Consider the following 24,915-nt stretch of genomic DNA (forward strand, 5'->3'; position numbering starts at 1 on the left):
GTGGTAGAGTCCCCCTTCCTTGGCACTTTTCAGGATACAACTGAGAGGACACTAGATAGTTTCATCTAGGCTCCCTTTTCCAGGAAAGGTTGGGCCACGTGAGCTTTCAAGGTCCCTTCCAGCCTGAGTTGTTCTGTGATTCCATGGTCTAATGTGCTGGGTTTAAACAGGGAACACAAAAAGATGTTAATGTTTGTTAGAATATGGATTTCTCCCTCTCCCTCCCCAGCGAAAACAAAAAATATTATCTAGCATGGAGGCAGGATTTGTGAAGTAAACTTTGGCAGCATTCAGAGGGCAAGGGACAGCTAAAGGAAAATGCCCACCTCCAGAACACCGATGGAAGCACCTGTCAGAAATGACATTTTAAAACATGTTATGACATATGTGTCTTTATTAGCAGTCTAAGTCTTCATGGTAAGAACAGCAATTCATACTCAGTTCCTTTATGAGCACTATTGCAAGCACGTTAGCTAACACCAATCTATTAATACCACATCCACTTCCTTTTACACTGATCTAGTAACCTATTTTATACCCAGAAGTACAATCTTTTAGTTAACTATAAAGGGTAACTGTGTCTTTTCAAAATGTAGGTGACACAATAATTTGAGAACTTGCCTTCATGGTAAGGGCAGGGCTTAAACAAAAGAAGCCTGGATCATTAATGGTCCAGTGGGCTCCAGGTTAACTTCATCAGGACAAAACCCCCTTTTGCTCTACACTGAAGGGCAAGAAAAGCAGTGATGAGATGTACCACCCCAATTCTAAGCACAGTAAAATGTCTGAAAACAGCAGGGCTTTTAGCTAAGTTTTATAAAATAACACAAATGTAACTGTCATGTAGTTATCCATACATGACACTGAGTAGTGCCCAGGTCCTGGGGCACTGCAGTTCAAGGGATCCTTGGATCTGCCAGGCTATTCATGGGAGAACAAAGCGCTGCTTCTAGAGCAAAAGGTGAGGTCAAAGAGCTGCACAATGGCACAGCTCATGGCTTCATCGATGCACCCAGTAGCTAAACTGAGATGTCATCAAATGCCACATAGAAGAGATTTATGAAAACACCTGTTCTCCTATAGAAATGTCTCTTTCTGTGCTTAAAATCACAGAATCAGGTCGGTAAAAACTTCTGAGGTCATTGAGTCCAACCTCTGACTGGTCACCGCACTGTCAACTGGAGCATGGCACTAAGTGCCACATCCAGGTCATTTCTTGAACACTTCCAGGGATGGTGACTCCAGCACCGCCCTGGGCAGTTAAAGGTGTGTCGGACCCAGGGGCCTCCCTTGGGACACAGCGATGTGGCCAGCACACCTTCCCTGTGGGCACAGCCCCTGGGCTGGACAGCGATGCCCACTGGAGCCACAGGCACAGCGCTGTCCTTCGCAGCCTTCCCCAGAGCCTGTGGCCACCGCCGAATGCCACAGGGATATGAAACTACTTAGTAGACGGTGCTAAAACATCCCGCCGAAATGTACTTTCCCTTCCTACAGCAAAATTAGAGAAGGGGAAATTCTTTGCTATCTGCGCCAGGAAAAAAAAAAAAAAAAAAAAAAAAAAAAAAAAAAAAAAAAAAAAAAAAGTTGGTGTTGGTGTTGGCAGGGGCTCTCCAGCACGGTGGGGCCGGTGGCACCCGGGCTCGCAGCGACGACCGGGCGGTCCCGGGCCGCCCCCCCGGCCCTGCCCGGCTCCGCCGCGGGCCCGCCCGCCGCACTCGGCGCATGGAGCCGGCCGGGAACGGCGGCGCGATGGCGGCGGCGCTGAGGGCGGCCAAGCGGCAGCTCCGGGGGGAGCTGCGGCAGCGGCTGCGGGCGCTCGGCGCGGCAGAGAAGCAGCGCCAATCCCGCCTGCTCGGGCGCAAGGTGGGTGCGGGCACCCGGGCACGGCCCAGAGCCGGGCCCGGCTCGCCGGGAAGCACGGCCGGGACTTTCCAGGCCCCGCCGGTGACCGAAACCGTGACTCAGGGGCCCTTCCGCCGAGCGGGGGGGGGAGCTCCGCCTCGGAGCCTGCCCTCGTGCCTCCTCGGCAGTGCCGGCGAGCGGGGCTGGCGGCGGCGGCGGCGTGACAGGAACTGCCGGCGGCACCGGCTACAGCGGGGAGTGCTGGGGACGCTTCCCTGTGGAGCGGTGCCCGCACATCACCCGTGCAGTGGTGGTCACACTTCACCCCTGGGCTGCTGGGGACACTTCACCCGTGGGGCGGTGGTCACACCTCAGCCCTGGGTGGTCACACTTCACCCGTGAATTTTGGGGACAATGGGGGCAAACTGCCACACACCCCAAGTAGGGCTGCTCGGGGGTGGTGGCTGGTGTTTGTCTCAGACATTTCACACCAGCCTGGCTCTGGCCATACGTACAAAACTCAGCTGCTGCCTGATCTGGCCTCCTGTTTTACACGCTGTCATCTCCCTTCTGTATCTTCCAGCAGTGTTTCTTCCACAGAATTTTATTTGTAATATAATTTTTACACTCTTAAAGATATTAGGCAGGGTTTGCCTAACTGGTATCCTAGCACAGAGTGATATGGGTATGTACTTTTGAAATGTCCTGTTTGTGTTTGGATTACACAGTTTTTATATAGATGTATTTCATCATTTTAATAAACATAATAAAATTTTATTTTGCAGTCACTGCATGTAATAGAGCACAGTCCTCATTTTTTTTGCAGCACCAGCGGGTACTTCTAGATGATCTACATTTATATGGTTATTTTCCTGCCAGAGGATCTCAAATCATTTTATAGACTTCATTTACTACTAATGTGTAGCCACTTCACGGGTGGGATGTGGCAGCACAGAAACTTTAGGTTGTAGGAAATTTAACTGGAACTCACATAACAGGTTTTTTTCCATTGGGAGTGCTTTTTAAAAACATCTATCTATATGTAGTGTCCTACTGTCATGATAATGCATTTTAGTAATTATACATTCTAGACTTAAGTTTCTCGATTTTTAGTAAATACATGCATGCATCCTCTTCAAAAATTCAGAATCCTCAGCCGACTTTTAAGCACCTAGCCCATGTTGTACTGAAGTTTTAGGAGCCCTCAGCCTTTGTCTAGCTGCTTGCTGATAAACTCAGCAACAGAGCACTCATTTCTTCTAGTGAGAGCACACTAAAAGATACAGCCATTGTTTTGCTTAAAAGAAGGCATCAGGAAATACGACATAAATGGATGTTATCTTGCCGTTTTAATAATCTGACACAAATTGAAAATCCTGAGACAGAGTGGCTCTGTGCAAGTGGCAGAAAGTAGTCGGCTTCCTCATGGGGGGTGGATAATACAGCAGGCATGGAGAAATTTTTGAAAAGACTGAGAAAATATTTGGAATTATATAAGGCCAAAAATGTAGCTTTGTAACATACATCAGTGCTTGCAGCTAATAAAAGTGAGCAGGTTATTTTATAACACCTGAGTAACATTTTTAGTAGTAAAATCTCATTTCAAAATAATCTTTAAATTCAAAATGAAATAGCTTCACAGGCCAACCTAGCCACCGGTATTTAATTAGCTTCTGGATGATTATTCTTTTTTAATGCTTATGTTTATGATGAAAGTCATGCTATTTGCATGCTCTGATTCTACAAAAATTGCCATCAGCTGGTGAACAAAGGGCAGATAATACTTGTTAAGTGTGGAAATTTTTTCAGTCTTCTCAGAAATTGATCCGAGTCATAGCAGGAGCATCTACACAATTCTGAGAACATCTGAAATTGTGTCTTCCTGCTCACATGTGGGTTTACATCTTCAACCTCTTTTTCTTTCCTCTACAGCCTGATTAATGTGTTACTGGATACATCAGAGCAGATGAGACCTGTGTGGCGCCCACAGCACACAGCCCCTCTCTGAAAGAATTCAGTATCTCAGTTTCTCTCTTCACCAAACCCATCAGAAGTTTTGGCTCTGGAGGCCCTCAGCAACATGAGCCACAGCCATTTTCTGGAGTCTGCAGCTTGAGTAAATAGTATGCCTTTGCAGCAAAAGCTACCATGGAAATTCTGTTCTTTTAAGAGCTCAATCCCTTGGAAAAATCCATGTGTAGGGTTAGACAGATAGAAAAGGAAACAAAATACGGGTTTGAATTGTTAGGATGTTTCTGTGGCCAAGCAACACATCCATCATCATTTAGTCTGGAGTGTTTCTTTTTTTTTTCCCCTTACAAAAATTATATCCATCTTCTGAATATTTCACCTGGGTTTTTAACTGTTGTGATGGAAAAAAAATGTAGTGGAAACCATATCTTGATTCAAAATATGGGCATTTGTATTTCCAAACAAGGCCAGGGCAAAGGCTAAAGCTCAGAAGAGCAAGTTCCCCTGCAGTTATACAAACACTGAGCAGGGGTCTGGTGATCTCTGTTCTGTAGACAGTAGAGAGTTTCTCAGTTATCTGATATTTTTGACAGATTTTTGTAAGTGTGTATAATAAGAGTAAATCACATTTAAATGAGTAGGGCACATTTTGATTTGTTTTGTCCAGATATAACAAAATATATAAGGTGCTAGACTATGAGAAGACAAGCTTCTAAAAGCCTCCTTTCAAATGTTAATGTGGAATTCAGCCTGGAATGGGTAGAGACAAGTGAGGTATGAGTCTGCTAACACTTTTTTACCATAGAAGCATTATTTTCCCTCCTATATTCAACCTTTTATAAGCCCAGCACAGAGTCTCATGAAAAGCAAAAAATGGCAAGGTCATCTTTCCTTCAAGCTCTGAAAAATGTGTGGAAATAAGATCACCTGTTAGAAGCAGGTGATGTTTGAAGTCATATATCTCAGCTTGCTGGAGGGAAGACATTCAGGTGAACAAAAGAAAGAAGGACCTGGTCTTGGAAGACTTTGTGCTCTGCAGTCATCTGCTCTGGTGCTAATTTTCCTTTGAGTTATTACCATTGAGGTGCTTCTCGTTCTGCCTAGGCCCGGATGAGAGATGCAGCCTGTAAAGAGGATGGAAGGAGAGGAATGCTAAACCCTCATGGCTTGCATGAGCTGGCAGTTCTGGCCTGCTCTGTCTTTCTGCAGTGATGTTGGGCATTTGAGGATGCCTGCACTGTATGGCACAGGTATTTAGGGGATTGGAAGATTGTCTGCAAAGTTGTGTTTTGCCAGCCCAAACCTGTCTAGTGTTTTGTTCACTAGATGCAAAAATTTGCCTATTTTGATTTTGCTGATGGTAGAAATGTTGGAGTAGGAAACAAAGTCAGTTTCTTCTGTTTATGATGCATCAAAGTTTGTATCTCTACCCTTTTCAATGAATATTTTGCTCCAGTTTAGTGTTAAAGTTGATCTTTCCAAAACCTTTCATGAACTGATTGTGTCGATTCCCCGTGTAGGTGATTGACCATCCCAAGTACCAAGAATCCAAAAGAATTGCAATCTTTCTGAGCATGCCAGATGAAGTCCAGACAGAAGAAATCATTAAGGACATTTTTAAGCAAGGCAAAGAGTGTTTCATCCCCCGTTACAAGCCTCAGAGCAATCACATGGACATGCTGAAGTTATCATCAGCTGAAGACATTTCTTCACTTGCTTTGACATCCTGGAATATTCTTCAGCCCAGTGATGATGACAGTGCAAGAGAGGAAGCTCTTGCTGGTGGTGAGTATTTTCTTCCTGCATCATGGGATTGTTGAGCAGGAGTAGCCTGGAAGCCAATAGGAAATACTCTGATAGCAAGAACAAAATGAGATGTTACACTTCGATTTTATATATTGTAGAGAGATGCTCCTTCCTCTTGCCTGTTTTTCTCTACCCTGTGCCACCCCTGTGACATGCCAGCAGGGCAGGAACAAGACTGCACTGATCCAGCTGAAAGAAAACTCAACCCTCCAGATAAATCATCTTCCTGGTCTGATTCATGAGCATCCTCAGTGCAGTCTCAACCAGCGTAATGTAGAGGCTCGTAAAGGGGAAAGAAGGGCTTGCTAACACTTTTAGCTTAGGCTGCCACTGAAAGTCATGGGGATTCTCAGGTTTAGGATGTACTCTGAGAAGTTTAGTTTGTGTTGCCTGAAAGGTTGGGAGCTTCTCGGGTGATGCCTGTAGACTGAGAATTTTTTGAAATCTTCGATCCTGCGAATTGTGTTGGATAGATGAATCGCAGTGCTGGTGTGGAGCATGCCCTTGTAGAACAGCTCTCTGGACTGAGACCTTAGACTGAAAATAAAACGACTTTCTTGTAGGCCTGCATGAATATTACAGTCTTTTCCAGCATTATTCTCTCACATTTTTATTTTGATCTTATAATGCTGTCTCAGACACTGGGTTCTTCATAGGGTTGAAAAGATACAAGTTCATTAAGATCAAACTTGTGTATGTTGTTTTGATCCCCAAATAACCTCTCTCTTAACCTAAAATTCCCCAACTCCTACTTGTAAACAAGCTTACTTTTTGTGTCTTTGCATTCATTATTGCATTCTTTTTGTAAACACTTTAATATCTTCCTGAAACATCTGCAGAAATGTTTAATCTTATTAATGGAAAACTTGTGTTGAACTTGTGCTTGAAACCTCAGTCTGGGAAGATTTTCTCCAGGTTAAGATTCATCATGCAGACAGCTTCCAAACCTCACACACTTGCCAGCTTTTTAGTGCTTGATAAAGGAATATAACATTTCTATGACTCTGATTGAACTTGGGCTCGTATTTGCTTTGGGATGCCTGTGTACTTTCCCGGAACGCTTCACTGTGTGTGTGCCTCTTATTTTCAGTCATTTCCTCTTTCCTAATTCAGAATCCTTTCTGTGTCTACATTTTAGCTAGCAAGGGATTTCACTGCTTCATACAATCATCTTCTTTACATTTAATATTTAGTACTGTTTGTCGTTCTTCTAATGTTTGTCAAAAAATGAGGTATATTGGTGGGATTTAGAGACTTTTGAAGGTAACCTAAAAATACATCCAGAGTTCTGTTGACTGAGCTTAGTTCAGGCACTCTGGCCAAGCTTTTGTACTACCGATGAGCTGCTGTTAATTGAATTTAACAAGTCTGTTGCAGAGATCGCAGAGTAAACACACAATTTCAGGTATGATGGGAGCAAGGACTTCCAGGTATAGAGTGCACTGAGGTGTACCTGGGTGCCAGACAGGGAAGATGGGGAGGGCAGGAACACACTTTGGTACCTGGCTAGTTCTGGAGCTGCTGCTTCCTTCTCTGCAGCAGGCTATGGGCAGAAAGCAATGCCAGAAGAGCTCCTGTGCTCTACAGAGAGGTGCCAAGAGACCAGTTGTAAGAACTGATGTGTGTGCATGTCAGACTTGTTCTGCTTGAAACTGAGTATTAGTCTGTTTGTACTGTTTGTACAGTAATTTTGGAGTAATGCCTTTTGGAAGTCAGACCATGGTCTTTATCCTAGAACAGTTTTTGTAAATTAGGCAATAAGTTTAGTTTTTTTCCATTGTTGCAGCATTAGAGACACATTCCTAATCTGTCCCCACAGAAACACACACTTCATCTCAATATGTCTTTATATTCCTTATGCTATATTTTTTGTCACCTGTTATATTTTTTGAACTTTGGTACATTTGCAGGAATGCAAATTGCCTTGCTGCTACATCCATCGTCCATTGTTCGAATTGCGCATGGATGGCACATTTATCTCAGAGATGTTATCAAATACTTTGATCTGAGGCATTTACATTGTTATAAGGAGATAACATGGTGTTACATTAGTAATGTTCCCATGGCTGGCGTAAATTACTATGTAATTTCCAAGAAACAGCCTGCAGGTACATAAATAAGCCATGTCATTTTTGAGTGTATTCATTTTGCATGACAAAAATCTTAAATTCACACTGTCCTTAAAACTTCAGGCAGGGTTACTGTTAAGAATAGCTCAAGTATAAGACTGGGTTTAATTTTTGCATAGAGTTCCCCAGTCTTTGGTAGCACTCATGGGCAGTGTTGAATAGACACGAGCTCCTCCTTTTGGAGATGATCCTTTTTTCTGTTGGACCTCTTTTCATCTTGGCAGTGCTCACACCACACCATGTTGGCATAAACAAAGATCACTGCTTTTGTGGTAGGAGAAAGTCTGTCATCTTCTCTACCATGTGGGGGTGACTCATTGGCATATGAAAAGTCGCTTTCTTTAGGCTAAATGGACACAATAACAGAAAGAACAAAGGTGGTAGAAGTTCAGATACTTTGGAGTAGGGGTGTGTGTGGGTGCATGACTTGGTTCGTTTCCAGCTATACCTATTGAAAAGACTTAGACAACTTCTGGGGCAAGCCAGTGGTACATTTACTCAATAGGTACCAATTCCCATTTGTATCCTTGCCCATCAGAAGTATAAATGTGCTCTGATATTGGGCTTTTGCCCAAGGTAATACTGCTGATGAAAGTCCAGGCAGGTTGCAGTATTTGTTTACTGAAGTGTAGATACCTTGCACAACTTTGGAAGGGGTAAATCAGATAAAACTGTACTCCCTGTTTGCTTTTTATCGCTACTCCTACAGAAGTTTAAAAAACACTTCGCCAGCAGCTTCATTTTCAGTGTGGTTTAGAGAGGCGTTGTGATTCACCAAGCTGGACATGGGTTTACTCATTTGTAATGTTATTTATTATTTCTTAGACCTGCTCTGAGAACTATGAGGGAAAAGCTAAGTTATCCCTCTGAAAAAGAGATTATTCTTAATGGGACACAAAAAAAAAAAAAAAAAGGAAAAAAGACTGAGTTGAATATTTCCATATGGTAAAATTCTTGGAGGCATCTTTGAAGGGAAGCATGTGGCCAGGGATCTCAGCTGGAAGGCTTGGACCTGGAGCAAATATGCTTAACTGTTTATAACTGAACTACTGACTGGTAGTTGAAGGTGTGCAATAAATTATAAACAGCTTTTCTAACAATTCACCTGCGTGATGGAGAGGGAGTTTGGCATAAATATTTTTCTTGGCCAAAAAATGAAGTTTTGTTAGAAATTACGGCTCTGAATCTGCCTACTCTAATGGATTGGGACGTGCTTTTCTAAGAAATGCAAGAAATGGGATTATGTGTACAGACTTAATTCAGCCTCTTAATCTCTGTCAATTCTGCCTCGGTGTCAAGGTAGGTTATCACACAGTCCTTGTCCCTCAGATGTGGACTCCTTCAAAGATGAACCCAGACAAAATGCTCTGGGCTCTTTCAAAGAGGCAGAAGATGAACACTGCTGGCTGTTAACGATTGCCTTGCCACTAACGAGTATCAGCTCAGTCATTTGCTTTCTCCCTGCTCAGGTTAGAGCTGCAGGCTTCTTTGGTGTGCATTGTTCAGACCTTGGGATGGAGACGGAGATCTGCATTTCTGGATGGGCTGTTCATCACTACGCCATTCAGGGACTTAAAGATATTAAGTGGTGTTTGCTGATGGAGAAGCAGCAGAGGCTCGGGATCCTGTTGCAGCCTGAGTTGTGCAGAGGAGCTGCCCCCAGTGAATACAGACTCTTCTGCTTGTTTTTCCAACATGAGGTTTTCTTTGTTCCCTCCAAAACAATAATTTCCCAGATTTGTCTCAGTCTTGGGCTAGACCTCCTTTTCCAAGCTTTAATTTCTCTACCACCATAATGTCCCTTTCCATCTTTCTGCTGTGTGCCCAGCCTCTCTGAAACTCCCTCCTCAAGTGTCCTTCTCTGGCCTTTGTCACCATATTCCCCACTTCCTCCTGCTCTCAGTCCCAGCCTGTGATTTCAGGGGCAGCTGGGCCAGCACAAATAGCTTCTCCCTGCCAAAAGGGAGGAGATCATGTGCTTTGTCTTCTTTCACTTTGCTGTTTCCAGACATACAAGATTCCCCATCCCAATTTACTCATTTCCTTCCCCACTGTGCTGGCTTCTTTCTCCTTTTCCTTGGCTTAGAAAAACTTCAGTTTCATAGTACTTTTTGTACTAAACAGTACAAAAGACATAGTTTTGTGGTATTTCCTTTTGGGCAGTGCCTGATTAAATATGCTGCTGCCCTTTCTCCTCCTCTTGGTCCCCACCTCTCCTCTCCTGTGGCAGCACAGATGGCCCTGCAGCCATGTTGGGACCTATACTGGGAAACCAGTCTTGGTTAGGAGCAACCCAGCATCAGCTGAAGTCTCTTCTCAGACAGAGCCACCACACAGATCTGAACTGATGCAACTGAAGGGCTGGTAGGAAGCTGATGATGAGGGGTTGTGAAAATGGCTGTCATGCCAAAAATGTCTCAGTGAAACTTCAGTCATCATTTCCTTCCATGTTTCAGTTCCCAATCTTGCCGCAGTCAGCGGAATAGGAGCAGCCAGTGACATGAAAGTCTTTCGGAGTCCTCGCAGCTGAGACGGGTCTGGCAAGAGGAGCTGAGCCTGCAGCTCCATGTGCTCTGTCTGTGCACCAATAAGGAGTTTTCCCTCCTCATGTTTTCAGCCTATTCCAGCTTCTCTCTGGTGAGCTGAATCAACTTGCTGCTCTGGTGAAGAGTATTTTCCTCCTTTCCCCTCCCCTGTTTTTGCTGGGATGTTTTGCACCCAGGTGAGTGGATCCAGTATGCCATGTGGCCAGATCAGTGCCATCAGTGTGGGGAGGAGGGAATGAGTAGTCAGGATGGAGGGAACATCTCCTGTGGCACGGGCTCCTAGGGAGAGTCATGGGGCCACCGTTGCAGATGTGACTCCAGTAGTGGTACAGGGAAGGGGCATCTTGAGAGAGCCCCAGAACTCCCCCTGACACATCTCTCCTAAGCCTGTGCCAATGGCAGCTTTTCAGACATTTGCAGCATTGCATAAACCCAGCTCTGATGGATTTGAACAGGGCTAAAGCCACATCACCAGTGAAGGTACTACAAGCAACATTTCAAGTTCTTGCTGCAAGGCATGGAGCAGCAAAGCTTCTCCCTTTTTTGGTCCTTTTTTTTTTTTTTTTTTTTGGCTAGCTTTGTTCTTGGAAACCAGTGAACCATTTTGCAGGAACAAAACAAACATAAACCCCCCACCCCCACCTCAGTTTGGCAATGTCAAAAAAAAAAAAAAGTCAGCATTTGACAATATAGCATCTTATATGCAGTGGGGAATGCTGAATAATCTTCTACTACTCGACTACAGCATAATACATTTTTTTGCTTCAAGAAATGAATGTATTAAGAACTTGAGTTGTATTTTGTAATTTAGTTTGGAGACTTCTGGCATTTTCAGCACTGAAAACTTCAGTGGCCTACTGATCACAGCATTTGTGTTGTAACTTCAAGATAATTAGTGAAATATTAACTAGATAATCCATGCTTTCAATAACGGTAAAAAATTTATTATGAAGAAAAAGGAAAGATCTGAATTTGAAGCAAAGTGAGGAAATACTAACATATGTCTATAGCAGCAACTTCTTGCACCTTTGTTTTCACATAACCTTTTGAATGTTGGCTTTTAAGGTTAAGGTAGTTTTATCTTTCTGCCCTTTTAATTTCCAGAACACTGAGACTTGCTGTAGCATAAATTACAACAACCTGCTGGTAGCAGAACCAGACAGAGACAGCTTTCCTGTGGGGTTCTCTTTGGTTTATAAGGGCTGTTTATGCCAGGGAATGTGATCCTTTTGCAAGGAAAATTCTGGCTATCTCTAGGCTGCAGTTCCAAACCTCAGGTAGTTTGAAATTATTCCTGAGTGACCATTAACCCTATTTGAAACTTCGCCATCAGGATTTGCCCTGCAGAAGCATTTTTGCCTGCAGAAACTCTTTTTCACCTGTCTTTAAATTCCTGCTATTTATTCATGCATTCAAAGATTCTGCATTTGCTGCCGGCACTGATGGCCTTGTGAGGCCATCAGTATTCTTAGTTATTCCAAATTTTAGCACAGTTCTTCAGAAGTGTGACTGAATTGATGGCAGCACAGTCTTAAGAGGAATAGGTTTGACTTAGAAATGCAAAATAAAAACGGATTTTAGAAAAGGATCATGGGTTCCTCCCCCACCCCCCCAAAAAAATGCACCAGAAGTGAGAGGGTTTTGAAAGATGAGGTACATTAGAGTTCAGAAATAAGAAACACTGTGAGGAGGAAAGGCTATGGCTTGAAGCATAGGAAAGGTCTAATATCCTACTTCAGCTGCATTAGATGTTGTACAGCTGTCCGTGAAGGCATAATGGGACCATACAAAATGATGCTAATCATTCTGAAAAAAGATGTGTAGTAAATAATGCTCAGAGGTAACTGGGAATATTTAAATGAGCTATATGCAGATAGGGATGTATCTGGAATAAATGAAATATGGGTACATGAAAAGCAGAGATGTTAAATGTTTCTGCTCAGGAAAAAAAAACAACCAAAAAAACCCACCCCAAACAAGATTGTAAAGTGATTGAAGGTACTATTAGATTTTCTTTTCCTCTGGGAGACTTGATTAAAACTTGTAGTACAAAATATGTCAAGGGATAGATTATAATTTAAAATCTTTTTACATTGGTCATAAAAAGAAAACCTGAGAGCATGGCACAATACAAAATTGAAAATCGAGGCTTAGCTGCTAATGTAATTTATTTTTTAATGAAATGATTTAAGGTTTGGAATGAACTTCTGTTTGGAGACAACGATCCATAGTATTTTTGATATGCAAAAGGAGAACAAAATTCAGTGCAAGTGAGGCATTAACATTCTGCTCATGAATCTTCCTGTGGAGAGAAAATCCTTCCCCTCCCAGTGCAGGATCTGGACATGCAATACAGCATCACATGTTTTACAAGAGTCAGGAAATCTCACAACTTGTAGCTGTGTAGCAATAACTGAAGTATCTTCCTACCTCTGCAGCTGCATTCCCCTGCTTATCCCCTTACAAACAGGTTCTGGTTTCTCTTTCCAGCAGGCATTTGGAGCATTCCTCTAAGCATCTAATTTTATTTGTATTAAGCCCTTGGCTCTGCTGCCTTCCGACAGCTGTGAGTTGTACTGGTTAGTTAGTTGTAATGTGAAATACTATGTTCCTTATTGTATTAATATTATATTATGTTCCTGCGATGTGTGAAATATTATGTTCCGTGTATTCATTCTAAATTTGCTGCTTTCAGTTCAAGGGATACTTCATTTTTCCATGATGAGAAGTGACTAAGGATGTTTGATTTACATTCTTTTTATTATTCATTGTTTACACTTTTACTGTATCTATTGTATTCTTTTCTATCCAACTTTGACTGGTTTTTTCTTGTAGAGAAGCTTTTCTAGTCATGTAGGAGATCAGCCATTGCTCTTTCAACCTTTACAATCTCTCTGATGTTATTTTGGAAGAAAAGATGCCTGGGAGAAAATTTTATGCCCAGGTAAAGAAATACTGTGAAATACATGTAGTGGCACTGGAGATGTTAATTCTTTCTGTACATACCATAGCACTGCTTTTCAAATCAGCTCACTGGACAGATCTCTTACTGGTTTCCACACAGGTATCCCACAATGACACATCATTACTAAAGGGCTTGTTCCAGTAGTAAAGATCCATAAAATAGTTTTGTATTATTCCATCTAGCTTGTTCCTTAGCAGGTGGAGCTAGGAAAATACTTGCTTGGAGAGAAAAACAGTTCAGGTGATAGCATGTTCCCTCAGGGTTTTTCTGTATCCCAGCCTTCAGCTGAAAGATGTGTGACTCCATCCCAGTGCTGGGGTTACTCTCCCCTGGAGCTGGTCTCAGCCCTTCCCCCTGAGGTCTGCACCAGCTTCCAGAACTCTCTGAAACAGCTTAATAATCAACACTCAATTTGCTAAGTGAAGGCAAACACTTTTAGCTGAGTTTCTCCCAGTGCTTCTGTTCAGAAACAGGTATGACACAATTACAGACACTTTTTCTTTTGAAAGGCTTTTGAAAAAATGCTCTGAAATGCAAAAGTTCATGTGTTTATGTGGTGTTGCTTTGTAATGCCCTTTGGTGTCCTTATGTCCTGAATTTCCCTCGTGCAGACTAAACCATGAGCACCATGTGGTTTAATTTTAATACCACCCATGCCCAGGTGTCCTGCAGTGAACCTGAAAGGCTGAGAGCTCTGGAACGCTACAGCTTTTTGCTTTCATGAAGTTCATTAAGGCTTTAAAAGAGTGGTTTTCCTTGTAATCATCTTAAGTGTCACATCCACGTTTGCCTCCTTGCAGAAAACTCATCAAAACAACTGAAAAGATTACTTCTACTGTAATCAAATAAAGTTTGAAGAGAAGTGAAAGCAGCATGGGCAAGGGCCTTGAAGTCACTGCAAGTGACTCTCGAGGGTTTTGTTTCAAAGAGGGCTAATTTTGCTCCAGTGAGTGTGAACAGTAACATTGTCCTTTATTTTCATACTGTTTCCTAGAGACAGGAGTCTTTGAAAGGCAGATAAGAGGTGAGATTCATTTCTGGAGTGTGGCAGGAGTCTGTACAACTCATGCAGAGGAAGTGCCAATGTGCAAGTATTTCTGCCTGTGGTAATTAATCCAAACAGATATCTTTGTCTCCTTTTATTTTCAGTTTTTGGAAAGGAAGACCCAGCACCAAGCTCATCTCCGTGCCTTTCTGCACACGGTTTGGGGAACAGGAGTGGAAGCTTTTCCCTGCTGCCCACCTGTGTAGGGAATGTTGAAGATGTGGCTTGGTGAGACAGCTGAGCCCTCCTTGCAGCTGGCTGGTGCCAGAGGGGACAATCCTGCTGCCTTTTTCTTGTGCCCAGCTCTGTGCTCCCCTCATCCCCTCGTCCCAGGTACCATCTCTGGTACTTGCTGCTGAGCGGATCCAGCTCATGAATCTGGCAGAAATTTGGGACTTTTTTTTTTTCCTCCTTTTTCCTAGGATTGGTGTTCTGCCAGCTTAGTGGGCTATTAAATCAGGTCAGCACTTTTCCAGCTACGAAAGATTTGTTTTTCTGGCGCAGTTAATCCCTGCTAGTTTTGCTGAGGTTCAAAATATACGGTCATTTCCCCTGGATGGTGGGAAACTCCTTGGACTGGCCCATAGCCACTGGCTTTCAGGGAGCACGAGACTCATGCTGCTGTTTCATGGTGTAAGGATAGCTCTGGATCTTCATGTTTGGTGTCTTCTTTAACTCAGTCCCTGCTTGGGCTGGCTGTTGTGCATATGAGATGGAAATGAGTTTTTGGGGTGTGGATGAGGGCAAATTCCTGTCCATGAATGACATTAAGCCTTTTGCCGGCAGGTGTCAGCGTTCCATACATTTACCATGGAGCATTGGTGTCATTTCGGCTGTTTTCCTATAATTAAAATCTTATCCAGGCATTGTACTCATGCACAGGAGAACAAATGCTCCAGCCGAATTTCCCATAAAAATCAGGGATTGAAGTGGGGGAGGCATAAGATTCCGGGGAAAACCAGATTTTTTAAACTCTGCAAGCTTAAAAAGATAAAAGAAAATCTTGTGATGGAAGAAGCAGGATTTCTCAGCTGCTGTGGTGTTAACACGTTTGACAGCAGCTGTGAAGGTGCCATCGCCTCCCAGCCAGCTGACTCTGCATGTTCAATAAACCCTGCCTGTAAGCAGCCTGATACTCTCATCAAGTGGGGTCACTCCTCACAGGAGCCAGGTTTATGCTCTGACTTGGAAGTTGTTGTCCTACCTGTTTACATTTCACAAGCAATTCTGAGTATTTTATGATAGGCCACCTGCTGAGTGAGTCAAAGGGTATTGGAAATATTGATAGTGATGCATACAGTATTGAAAAAACCCCAGATGATTCACCTCTGTCTTATTTTGACTTAAAAATACCCAGACAGAAGTATGCAAAAGAGGACCAAGAGTGAAGAAATGAAGCAGTGCACATGCACGTGTATCCAGTGGGAGTATTTAAATGAGTGCTCAGGCAAACACTATGGAACTGTAGCTGATAAGACCATAAATTCCCATAAAAACACGTGAAGATACACAAAAATCCTTGTATTTTAGGCTGCAGCAGTATCCCCACATAAGCAGTTCAAGTATCAATGCCTTGTGAGTTTCTCTAAAGGAGCAGATTTGCAGTCAGCATTTGCTGATTTAACAAGATATGTTGATGTGCTGTAAAGTGGCTCTAATGCCATTTCTTCTCTGTTTGGAATTGCTCCTTGGTACATCTGGTTTCAGAGCATTTTGGTGGTTTAAAATCACAGGAGAATCCAGGTGCAAGCCTTGGAACCAAACATTTTTGATTGCCCATGTTTTCCCAATCAGACTGTGCTCACATATGAATATCAGAAACAGATTAAGTCATTTTTCACAGACTAATAACTGAGAAGTCCTAAGCTACTTTTTCCTTTGCTCTGAATTTGCAAAACCAGACATTTTGTGGGTGGCATTGAGTGATCATGTTTTATTTACAGGGCTTACGCAGGCTTGATGAATAATAGTGAAATAGAAAAATACTTTTCAAATTTTCTTTTAGGTAGAACTCTGAAAATGAGACTCCAGTCCTCATCTTACTGTAAGTTAAACCTCAGGGGAAATGAGTGTGATGGTTATAGCCTCAGACAGCCTTTCCACATTGTGAAACCAGCTAGAAACACAAGTCTTAGCCTTGTACAGTAGCTTCTCTGGTGACACATGAAAGGATATTTATCTGTGGAGCAGGATAGGTTTGTTTGAGCAGGGCTGACAAACTACAGCTGATGCTGTGCAGTGCACTCAGCTTTTCAGATGCATTGGCACTAAACCTGCAAGATTTTGGTTTAAACCGATTCAAAATCAGAGGTATTTACTTGAGCACAGCTCAGTAGCACAGGAGCTGATCAAGCAGCTTTATCATGTGTTTTTGAGGTTTAATAACGGGCGAGTGACTGGCACTCAGTTGTTTTAAACCTTTATGACTGATGGCTATCATGTAGCTTCTCGGGGAGGCGGATAAATATTTTATTATGCTGTAGTTCAGCAGGGCAAGTGTGAGCTGTGAAGACCAATGTTTCATGCTGACACAAAGCACTGACATGGATGAGCAGACAGATAAACGCTGAGTTGCTCAGTGCTTATTTGTAGATTCTGCTGATGGTTCTATTTTCTGCAAAATATTTTATTGAAGTAATAACAGAAGCTGTCTCTGTCATGCCAGTGGCTGGGATGCCAGGATTGCAGGGGAGATAGTCTGCTTGGCATCTCTATGGCTGTAAAAGGTGGGTTATGGGTGTACAAAATGTTCTTTAGAAGACAAAAGGAGACAAAACCTTCCCAGTGCCTGCAATGCCATACACAAGAATGAAAACAAAGCAATTACCCCTGGTGTTAAGAGCATTTCTCTCAGGAGGAGGTGAGGCCTTGAGGACCCCATGGTGTGTCCCGTAGCAGGAGGCCATGGAAGGAGCCTGTGAGATTTAGGTGTGATACTTTGACTTTTGATTCCTTTGCTGGATAAAAATTAGTATCTCTGGCTCCTTCTGAAGCAACACCCTGAGATGAGCTCAGTTGGTCCAAGCATGGTGCCTATGATGCCAAGGTTGTGGGTTCAATCCCTTTGTGGGCTGCTCACTTAAGAGCTGGACTCAATAATTTTTGTGGGTCCCTTCCAACTCAGAGTATTCTGTGACAACAGATGTGTGTGAATAGGTAGAAAACAGTATGTCCTGCTGAGGTGATGTGGTAGTGCACATTTAAAGGTCTTCTCATAGGGGAAACACCTGGAGGAAGAGCTACTGACTGCAGTTTAAAATGAGCTGGTTTTGTGCTCTAATATGAAACACAACTTTTCGTCCTGCTGGGTATCTGGGATCTTAAGGAGGCTACAGAGTGAGCACTTGAGGAGAGCTTTTTATGAACAACCAACACCACATATCTGCAAGAGAAAAGAATTCATGCTTCTCAAACTCATGTCAGTAATATGGGGTATTTTTCCTGTAGTTCCAAAGGTGGGTGCAGAGAGGAGTCAATGGGGCAATGCCAATTTAGAGCAACTGAGGAGCTGATCTGTCTTGTTGTAACTTGGGTTTCCAAGGAGATGCGAATTCACACTGAGCTTCTGACACTGTGTCATGTAAGCAAATAAGAATTATCAGTCTAAAATTTCCTTTCTTTTTAAGGGATTGCATTTGCATTTTAGCAGACTGGCTGGGGTCAAGGCAAGAAATGTTGCTGTTTATGTCTGCAATCCTCTTTGTTACTGGATGTGCACCTCATTGGGTTTGGATGGGTGCCTTTTTTTCAGATGTTTATGAGTTGCAGCAAAGGGTAGTGTTTTTGTCTCCTTGGGCGTATGACAGTATCTGTCTCCTCCAGGGCTCTGTGGGGAAAAGAAGTTGTTTCGTCTGGGAGCAGTCCCAGCCCTTTGGGAACCATGCACCTTGGTTGGGTCTGGATCAGGTCTGTAGTGAACAGATCTGGCATTTCCCTTTTTGATCTTATACCAAGAGACATGTAAGAGCAGAGATGCTGTGCTTGAAACCCAGGGCAGGTTTTTTCCAAAGGGCAGAAACCTTTTTATCTGGAAGGAAACAGTAAGCATTTGTAACCTCAGGAGTGATGCAGGGGCACCCAGAGTGTTCTAGGAGAAGCCATAAAGGGGAAGGGATTTGTTTTGCTGCAGCATAAGTGAATTACTTTCGTGGAGTTGTTTTCCCCCGAGATCTGGTGATTAACTCAGACCACAGTGTTAGGTGCCGTGTAAATACAGAGCTAGATGGTGATCTGTGCCCTATGGAGTATGTGTTGAAAGTGAACACCTACCCAAAAGGCCTAACTATGCTAATGCTGACAGTAATTAAAGTTGCAGTAATGACTCTGTCATTAATTAGAAGTTTCTGAGTCATTCCAATTCGTTGGCTCATAACCCTGCACGTCACCAAGACTGATACTTAGATATTAGGGTCAAGTGATTGAGTTACTTTTTTTTCCTCTGTGCCAGGGTAGCAGATACAGAGGCAGCAGATGGTTACTGCACCCTTTTCATTCTGAAAAGTAAGGTTCTCCTGCAACAGGGTTTGCCTTTTAATCCATTGTGGTCTTTGCTAGGTCAGAAAAGGACCAAAGTAAGTTTTCATTCCTTGTTATCACCAGCTTTCAATTACTTGTCAGCTCAGCAGAGATTTTGCACAGATCCGACGTTGTTGGTATGCACAGCAACGTGAACACTCCTTTCCTCTAAACAGAAAGCTGTTCTTGGCCTGGTTCTTCTGCTCCTGCACCTTATGTAATCATTTACATCTGAGCAAAGCACGAGGGAGGTGTGTGTGGAACAAAGCCAACCACTGGAAAGCTCATTCTTGCCTGTGGTATCAGAATATGAGGATCCAGCCATCCTTGTGGTGATGGAGTAAACAATGCACAAACTTCTGTGCTTCAGGGGAAGCTCGAACTGCACAGCTGCTGCTGTGAGGAGCAGCAGCACTGACACGGAGCTGATCACTGTTGACCTCTTGTAGGCTCAGACGACGTCTGTGCTGTGGGCATGGTTGTGTGAGCACGTTGCCATTCTTTACAGCCACACAGGAGTTGCAGCAGCTCGGCCTCTGCCCCATCCTCTGTCAGTGCTTTTGAGGAGAGGATCAAAAGAGTCCTAGCTCCCACTTTGATGGGTCTCAAGCGCTTTGCGGTGCCCACAAAGTAAGTGGCAACGAGGGATGAGAAGTTGGGATGACAGAGTATTTCAGTTTCTGCTTCCATTAGGACTGTCAGGCTGTGCAGGGGGAGATGAGTGACCCCACACAGCGGGTGACAATGGGCTGGTGGAGCTCATTTGAACCTGGGAGGAGAGAGGCCATGCTGGCTGCTCCTTCTGAGAGCAGAACAAGTCCCTGGCAGTCTTTACATGACCTGTATCTGTGCAGTTTGATGGACCCTTCTATAATTAACTATTGTCAAGAACACTTCTGAAAATGCCGGCTGGCATTTCAAATAGGAACATCAGATTAAGGAGAGGAGAGGTAATGAGGTGCAAGGAGAAAATCCTTCCCTGGGGAACAAATCAAACCTGATATCATCATGAAGGGTAATGAGAAATGCACTGCCAAACTGAGGTTCACTGTGGCTGCCTAGAGGAAATGAAACTGTGTATTCTTATTTAAAACACTGAGAGGGGATGCTAATGTTTTGGTCTGCTGGCTTAAGTCAGGGCATGTGCAGCTTGCACATCTGCCTCTTGCATGTAGTTTTGCCACACGTTTCCTGAGTCCTTAGGCCAGTCATTTCACTTCTCTGTGACATAAGGAATGTCTACATCGATGTAAGGGGAGTCAGCGCAAACAGAGTGTGCCTGTACACCCACAGGACAAGTTCAGAAGCTGTGACTGCATCTACACTGCCAGACAACACAGGGCTGAGTGACACAGATGAGTCCCGTCCACACTGCACAGAACTTGGCCTCTCTGCTTTTGTCTGGAGGAGCCAGACCCGTGCGCTTCTGTCTTCACTGCACATGGCAGTCTTGTCCCCCGGAGCAGTCATGGGTGTCACCTGGGCTGGCAGTGCCAGACACTGTGCTGACAATTAAGGTATTGACCACCTGTGATCCTGTAAATCCGTTTGTTTTCTGGCTGTGCTGCATTTAGCAGTATAAATGAAGCCTGTGTGGCTGTGTCAGCATGGCTGTATGCCCACACTGATAGATAAGTCAGGGTGTATTATTTCACGCATGGTGCTACACAGTTGAAGGAGCTGTAGCCACGAGAGTTTATGCCATAGATACATTATTAGGTGACTGTCATCATAATTACAAACCTTACTGGTATACCCAGTAGCCTAAAGTGTGCAAGAACCACAGATATTCTCCACATAAAAGCTGGAGCAAAATGTTGTTGCTTGAGACAGTGTTTTCAGCCTTTAGCAATTTGCAGACCACATGCAAGTTTTCCAGGAGAAGCATGCCTTGCCTGTAACAAAACTCTCGACTGTGGATGTGCTTTTCTGGGCTCCTGCATGTGGTCACAGGACCCTTGGGGATCCAAGAACCACCAGCTAATGTCTGCAGACACATTACAAGGAGAGGGGCAGAAGTAGATGTTGAATGTGAGGCTTCTTAACATCTTTTGTGAGACGCTAAAACCCGACTCACGTTTGATACCCAAGTACCTGCTCTGTCTTCTCAGGGGCAAGGATGCAATTTCACACAGTGGTCTGTAAGAGCAAGGGCAATAGGATGTGAGGACAGAGCAAGCCACAGTCCTGAGGGGCAGACAATAGTCCTGCAGTGCTGGAAGAGCTGGGGAGCATGAGGACCCCATGCCATGAGGAGCAAGAAATTCTTATCCTCAGCTGCCATCCTGTTGATGTACCCTCATTGCTGATAGCAATCTTATGTGTCTGCAATCTTGGTCTCATCTGTGTGTCACCTCTCTTCCTGTGACAGCTCTTCCCCCACACTGCCACAGATACCACAAGAGGTTTTGTTGCTCCCCAGGTTACGTGTCAGGGAAACATTTACTCCATGCAGCTTTCTGTCATCCATTCTAGATCCTGATATAGGATTTGGGCCTAATGCTGCTTGAGCTGCCCTTGGGCTCCTTGCAGGGTTAGTTGTTTCATTTTTCTACCAAAAGTCTTGAATGACATTTTACTTAAATCTTGTGCAGTGTGAGTTGCATGGATATCAGATACTGCTGTGAGTCAGGGCAAGGCAGTTGGTATTACAGTGCTCCACAGAAGAAAAGTATAAAGGATAACTATTACAGTATTTACAGCATAATAATATTGAGATTTGCATAAGCTTGTTTGAGTTCTTCAACATAAAACCCCCATGATTATAGAGGAGCCAACTTGTTAAAAGAGTCCCTGTTTCTCCAGAGAACCCAGAAGAAAACACAGTGCTTTAATATATCTAAATTCACTTGAGGTGCCTGGTGCTATCAGTTAAGTTCCACAGAAAATGTATTTCTTCTCTTCACTGTTTTTGCCATTTCCCTCTTTCCCTAGTGTTTCCCCTGACTGGTCTTCTTCCTGTCTCTAACACAAATGTAAGGAGAAATGGCACCGTTTTGCTCTGCAGATTTGCCCCCTGTGTGCATTCTTCCTGCCAGCAGCAGACTGCAAATGTTTCCTGCTTTTTGTCTTGAGAGGCACCTGGAGTGAAAACAGCTGAAACAGACTGTGAGGCAGAGTGGGTTTAGTTCTGTGCATCATTACTGATTGGTACTTACTGGTTTCTGTGCCACCTGAATACCTACACAAGGCTGATGTGAGGCAGGTTGTGGAGAGGATAAGCAGGAGTAACTTGGGGAGGATTTGACCTGCAGAATCTATTCCTGACCTTGCTAATGGGGGCTGGTTTCTAGGTCCTAGTCCATAGGCCTGACAATTGACAAGAGAAAGATGTGATGTGGTATGTCCAGCATGATGTACATGATGGTACCATGAAAATGGCATCTGTTTTCAGGGAGACCATACTTCTGCCTTCAGGCCTCTTTCTCACTTTGTTTGCCATTTGCTCTTTCACTCATTTCACTGTCCTGTGAGTCAAAAGTTGACTCCAGTGTGGTAAAACGCCCTGACTCTTTTTTATTTCAACCAGTATTATTCTGTGGTCTGTCCTTTGGCTAATTCTCTCCCCTTACTCCCCTGACCTCCTGATAAAAGCTGTGCTTCTTGACTGTACGATGCTGGATTTGCAAGATTGATGTTCTCTAAGCATTTCACACTGTGTTGCCTTGCATATTTTATATCAGTGTTCTAATTAAGACATCAGATCATGATGGATGAGTGTTCATGTCAGTGACTCTTCTCCAAACAATGAAGAGTAGAAGGAAATCTCCAGGAGCCTGGGAAGTGTGTGCAAATGAGTTGGTCTTATGTGAGCTGTAACATGCCCTTCCAGGCAGAGTTTGGAGTTGACATGTGGTCTCAGATGGGATTCCCTCTAAACTGAAAACCTCTGCTTTGCTCTGGCTTTTCCAGTACATGCTCCCACACATCTCCTTCAATGGTGGGCATCATCCCTCAGATAGATGTATTAAAAGCAGCTCAGCCCAAAATGGCAGAAAAGAGTAGGTGTGAACATGGAAAAGGCAGAAAAATACCTGAGCAGGTCCAAGGTGGTGAAGGAGCAGAGGCTGGTCACAGAAAAGCTGCTCAAAGCTAAGCACTGTTCTTGTAAGAAGGCAGAAGCAGTGGACTGAGGCTGTGTATTTGCTTTCTTTCCAGACTCGTGTCAGCTGTCTCTTAGTCTGTGCTGCCTTTCCACTCCCTGCCCTTCTCTCCTTAAGTGTCTGTCTGCTACAGCAGCAAGAAATAAAGACTTTATTTGCATTTTGAAAGGAATAAGTGGGATGTTCCTGGGTTCAGCAGTCAGCACCAGGCCAGCCCAGCTCTTTTGTTAAGAGGTTGTCCGTGCAAGACTTCTCACACAGAACATACCAGCCTTGCCTACATGACAGGGATGTGCATCAGCCTCCGTGCCTGGTGGTCACTCCTCATGGCAGACGGTTTCAGTGATGTGAATCAGCTCCTGAAACAAGTGTGCAGCCAAGTGTGAACTGGAGCTGGCTCCCTGGCATGGTGCCGATCCCCATCCCCTCACAGAGTGTGAGCAAAGCAAGAAATCTTGCCTTTTTCTCTGGAGCTGGTTGGTGGGGTCTTCTGTTAGAGTTTCACCAGCCAGTCCAGGTGATTAGCAGCTTATGCAGCTTCTTTCAATTTTTAAACTGATTTTGAGTTCCAATCAAGTGCAATCTCACAAAAATTCTGGAAGGAGGGATGTTTAGGGCAGGGAAGCAGAATGCCTGTGTGTGCTGCTTGAACAACAGTGAGAATTGCTGGAGGCCAAGGAAGAAAATCCTTTGGGAGAAAAGGAACCTGACATCACGAAGGGACAAGCCTTCAAATCTTCATCTTGATATAACAGGGCAAATACCCACTTTCAGAATATATTGTATTCAAGGCTTTTTGGTTTTGGAAGGTCAAGAGAAGGTTCATGGCATCTTACAGCGGTGTCAAGATGTCTCCCCTCTCTCTTACACAACTTCTTTCCATTCTTTTTTCCTTTTCTATTTTTGTGTCTGATGTTGAAGTTCATCTAATTTTCTGATTTCCTCCTGCATTTCATTTCCCTGAGTTCAGTCTCTGCCTGGATTTAGAGTCACAATCATTAATATTTGGAAGTGTGGGGTTAAAATGATAAAATAAATTTGTTAAAATGTGGGGGTTTTTTTTCCATCCAGCTTTTCAAGATCTAATTATTTTTCAGCTGATCTAGTATGCAATCGATAAGATGAAAATGTAAATTTACACGTTTAGTATTCAAAGTATTTTTCATCTGATCAAAGAAGGGGAAGCATTTTACAAAACACAAAGCTTGCATTCTTGCAAATGTCTGAAGTTATGTGGTTGTAGTCAAGCCATCAGGAAATCCACAGGGCATCCACTAATGCTTATTTCATTTTTCTACAGGAGGTCTTGACCTTATCTTCATGCCAGGCCTTGGATTTGACAAAAAAGGCAACAGATTGGGAAGAGGGAAAGGATATTATGATACCTATCTTGAAAGATGTATGAAACATCCCCGTGGAAAGCCTTACACGATTGCTTTGGCTTTTAGAGAACAGATTTGTGAATCAGTGCCTGTGACAGAAAATGATGTTCCAATAGATGAAGTCCTTTATGAAGACTGCTGAAAGTGTTTTGTACCAACCCACCTTCAGAGCAACCAATCAAAGATGTCAGATCCATCAATCATGTTTTTTTTCTAATTGTTATATATGATTTTGGGACCAATAAAATACAATATTTGTGTTTGGGGAAAAAGAACTCAAAACCCACTGTAACTGTGGTAATAGTGGTGAGGATTGCATTGATTTGCTTCTAATTAGCAAATGTCTGGTGTGAATTCTTACTCTAGAATCAATACAAGCAAGAATGAGTGACTGGTTATTACAGTAAGGACCATTTCTTCTCATAATATTTTTGAGATACAAGCTTCTTGATAGTAACAGTTTTATTATTCTGGTTTAAAAGTGAACTGTGTAGTAATGACAGTTCTTGATTCATTCTGGAATTAGATACTTGCAATGGCAAAAGTTCTTGGTACTTAAATATTGTGTGCATCCATGAGCAAAACAAGAAATTGATGGAGACAGAGTA

General features: G+C 43.4%; 1 protein-coding gene across 1 annotated transcript; it reads left to right on the forward strand.

Moving 5' to 3' along the window:
* Nucleotides 1-1,725: 1,725 nt before the first annotated feature.
* MTHFS (methenyltetrahydrofolate synthetase) lies at nt 1,726-24,500 on the forward strand (the record flags this gene model as incomplete). The annotated part of the gene is made up of 3 exons (XM_082290770.1): nt 1,726-1,866; nt 5,337-5,601; nt 24,226-24,500. 3 exons carry the CDS (start codon nt 1,726-1,728, stop codon nt 24,447-24,449), a joined length of 630 nt encoding a protein of 209 aa, XP_082146896.1. The 3' UTR covers nt 24,450-24,500.
* Nucleotides 24,501-24,915: the final 415 nt, after the last annotated feature.

This window comes from Coloeus monedula, assembly GCF_965178545.1.
Source record: "Coloeus monedula genome assembly, chromosome: 14".
Lineage (NCBI taxonomy): Eukaryota > Metazoa > Chordata > Aves > Passeriformes > Corvidae > Coloeus > Coloeus monedula.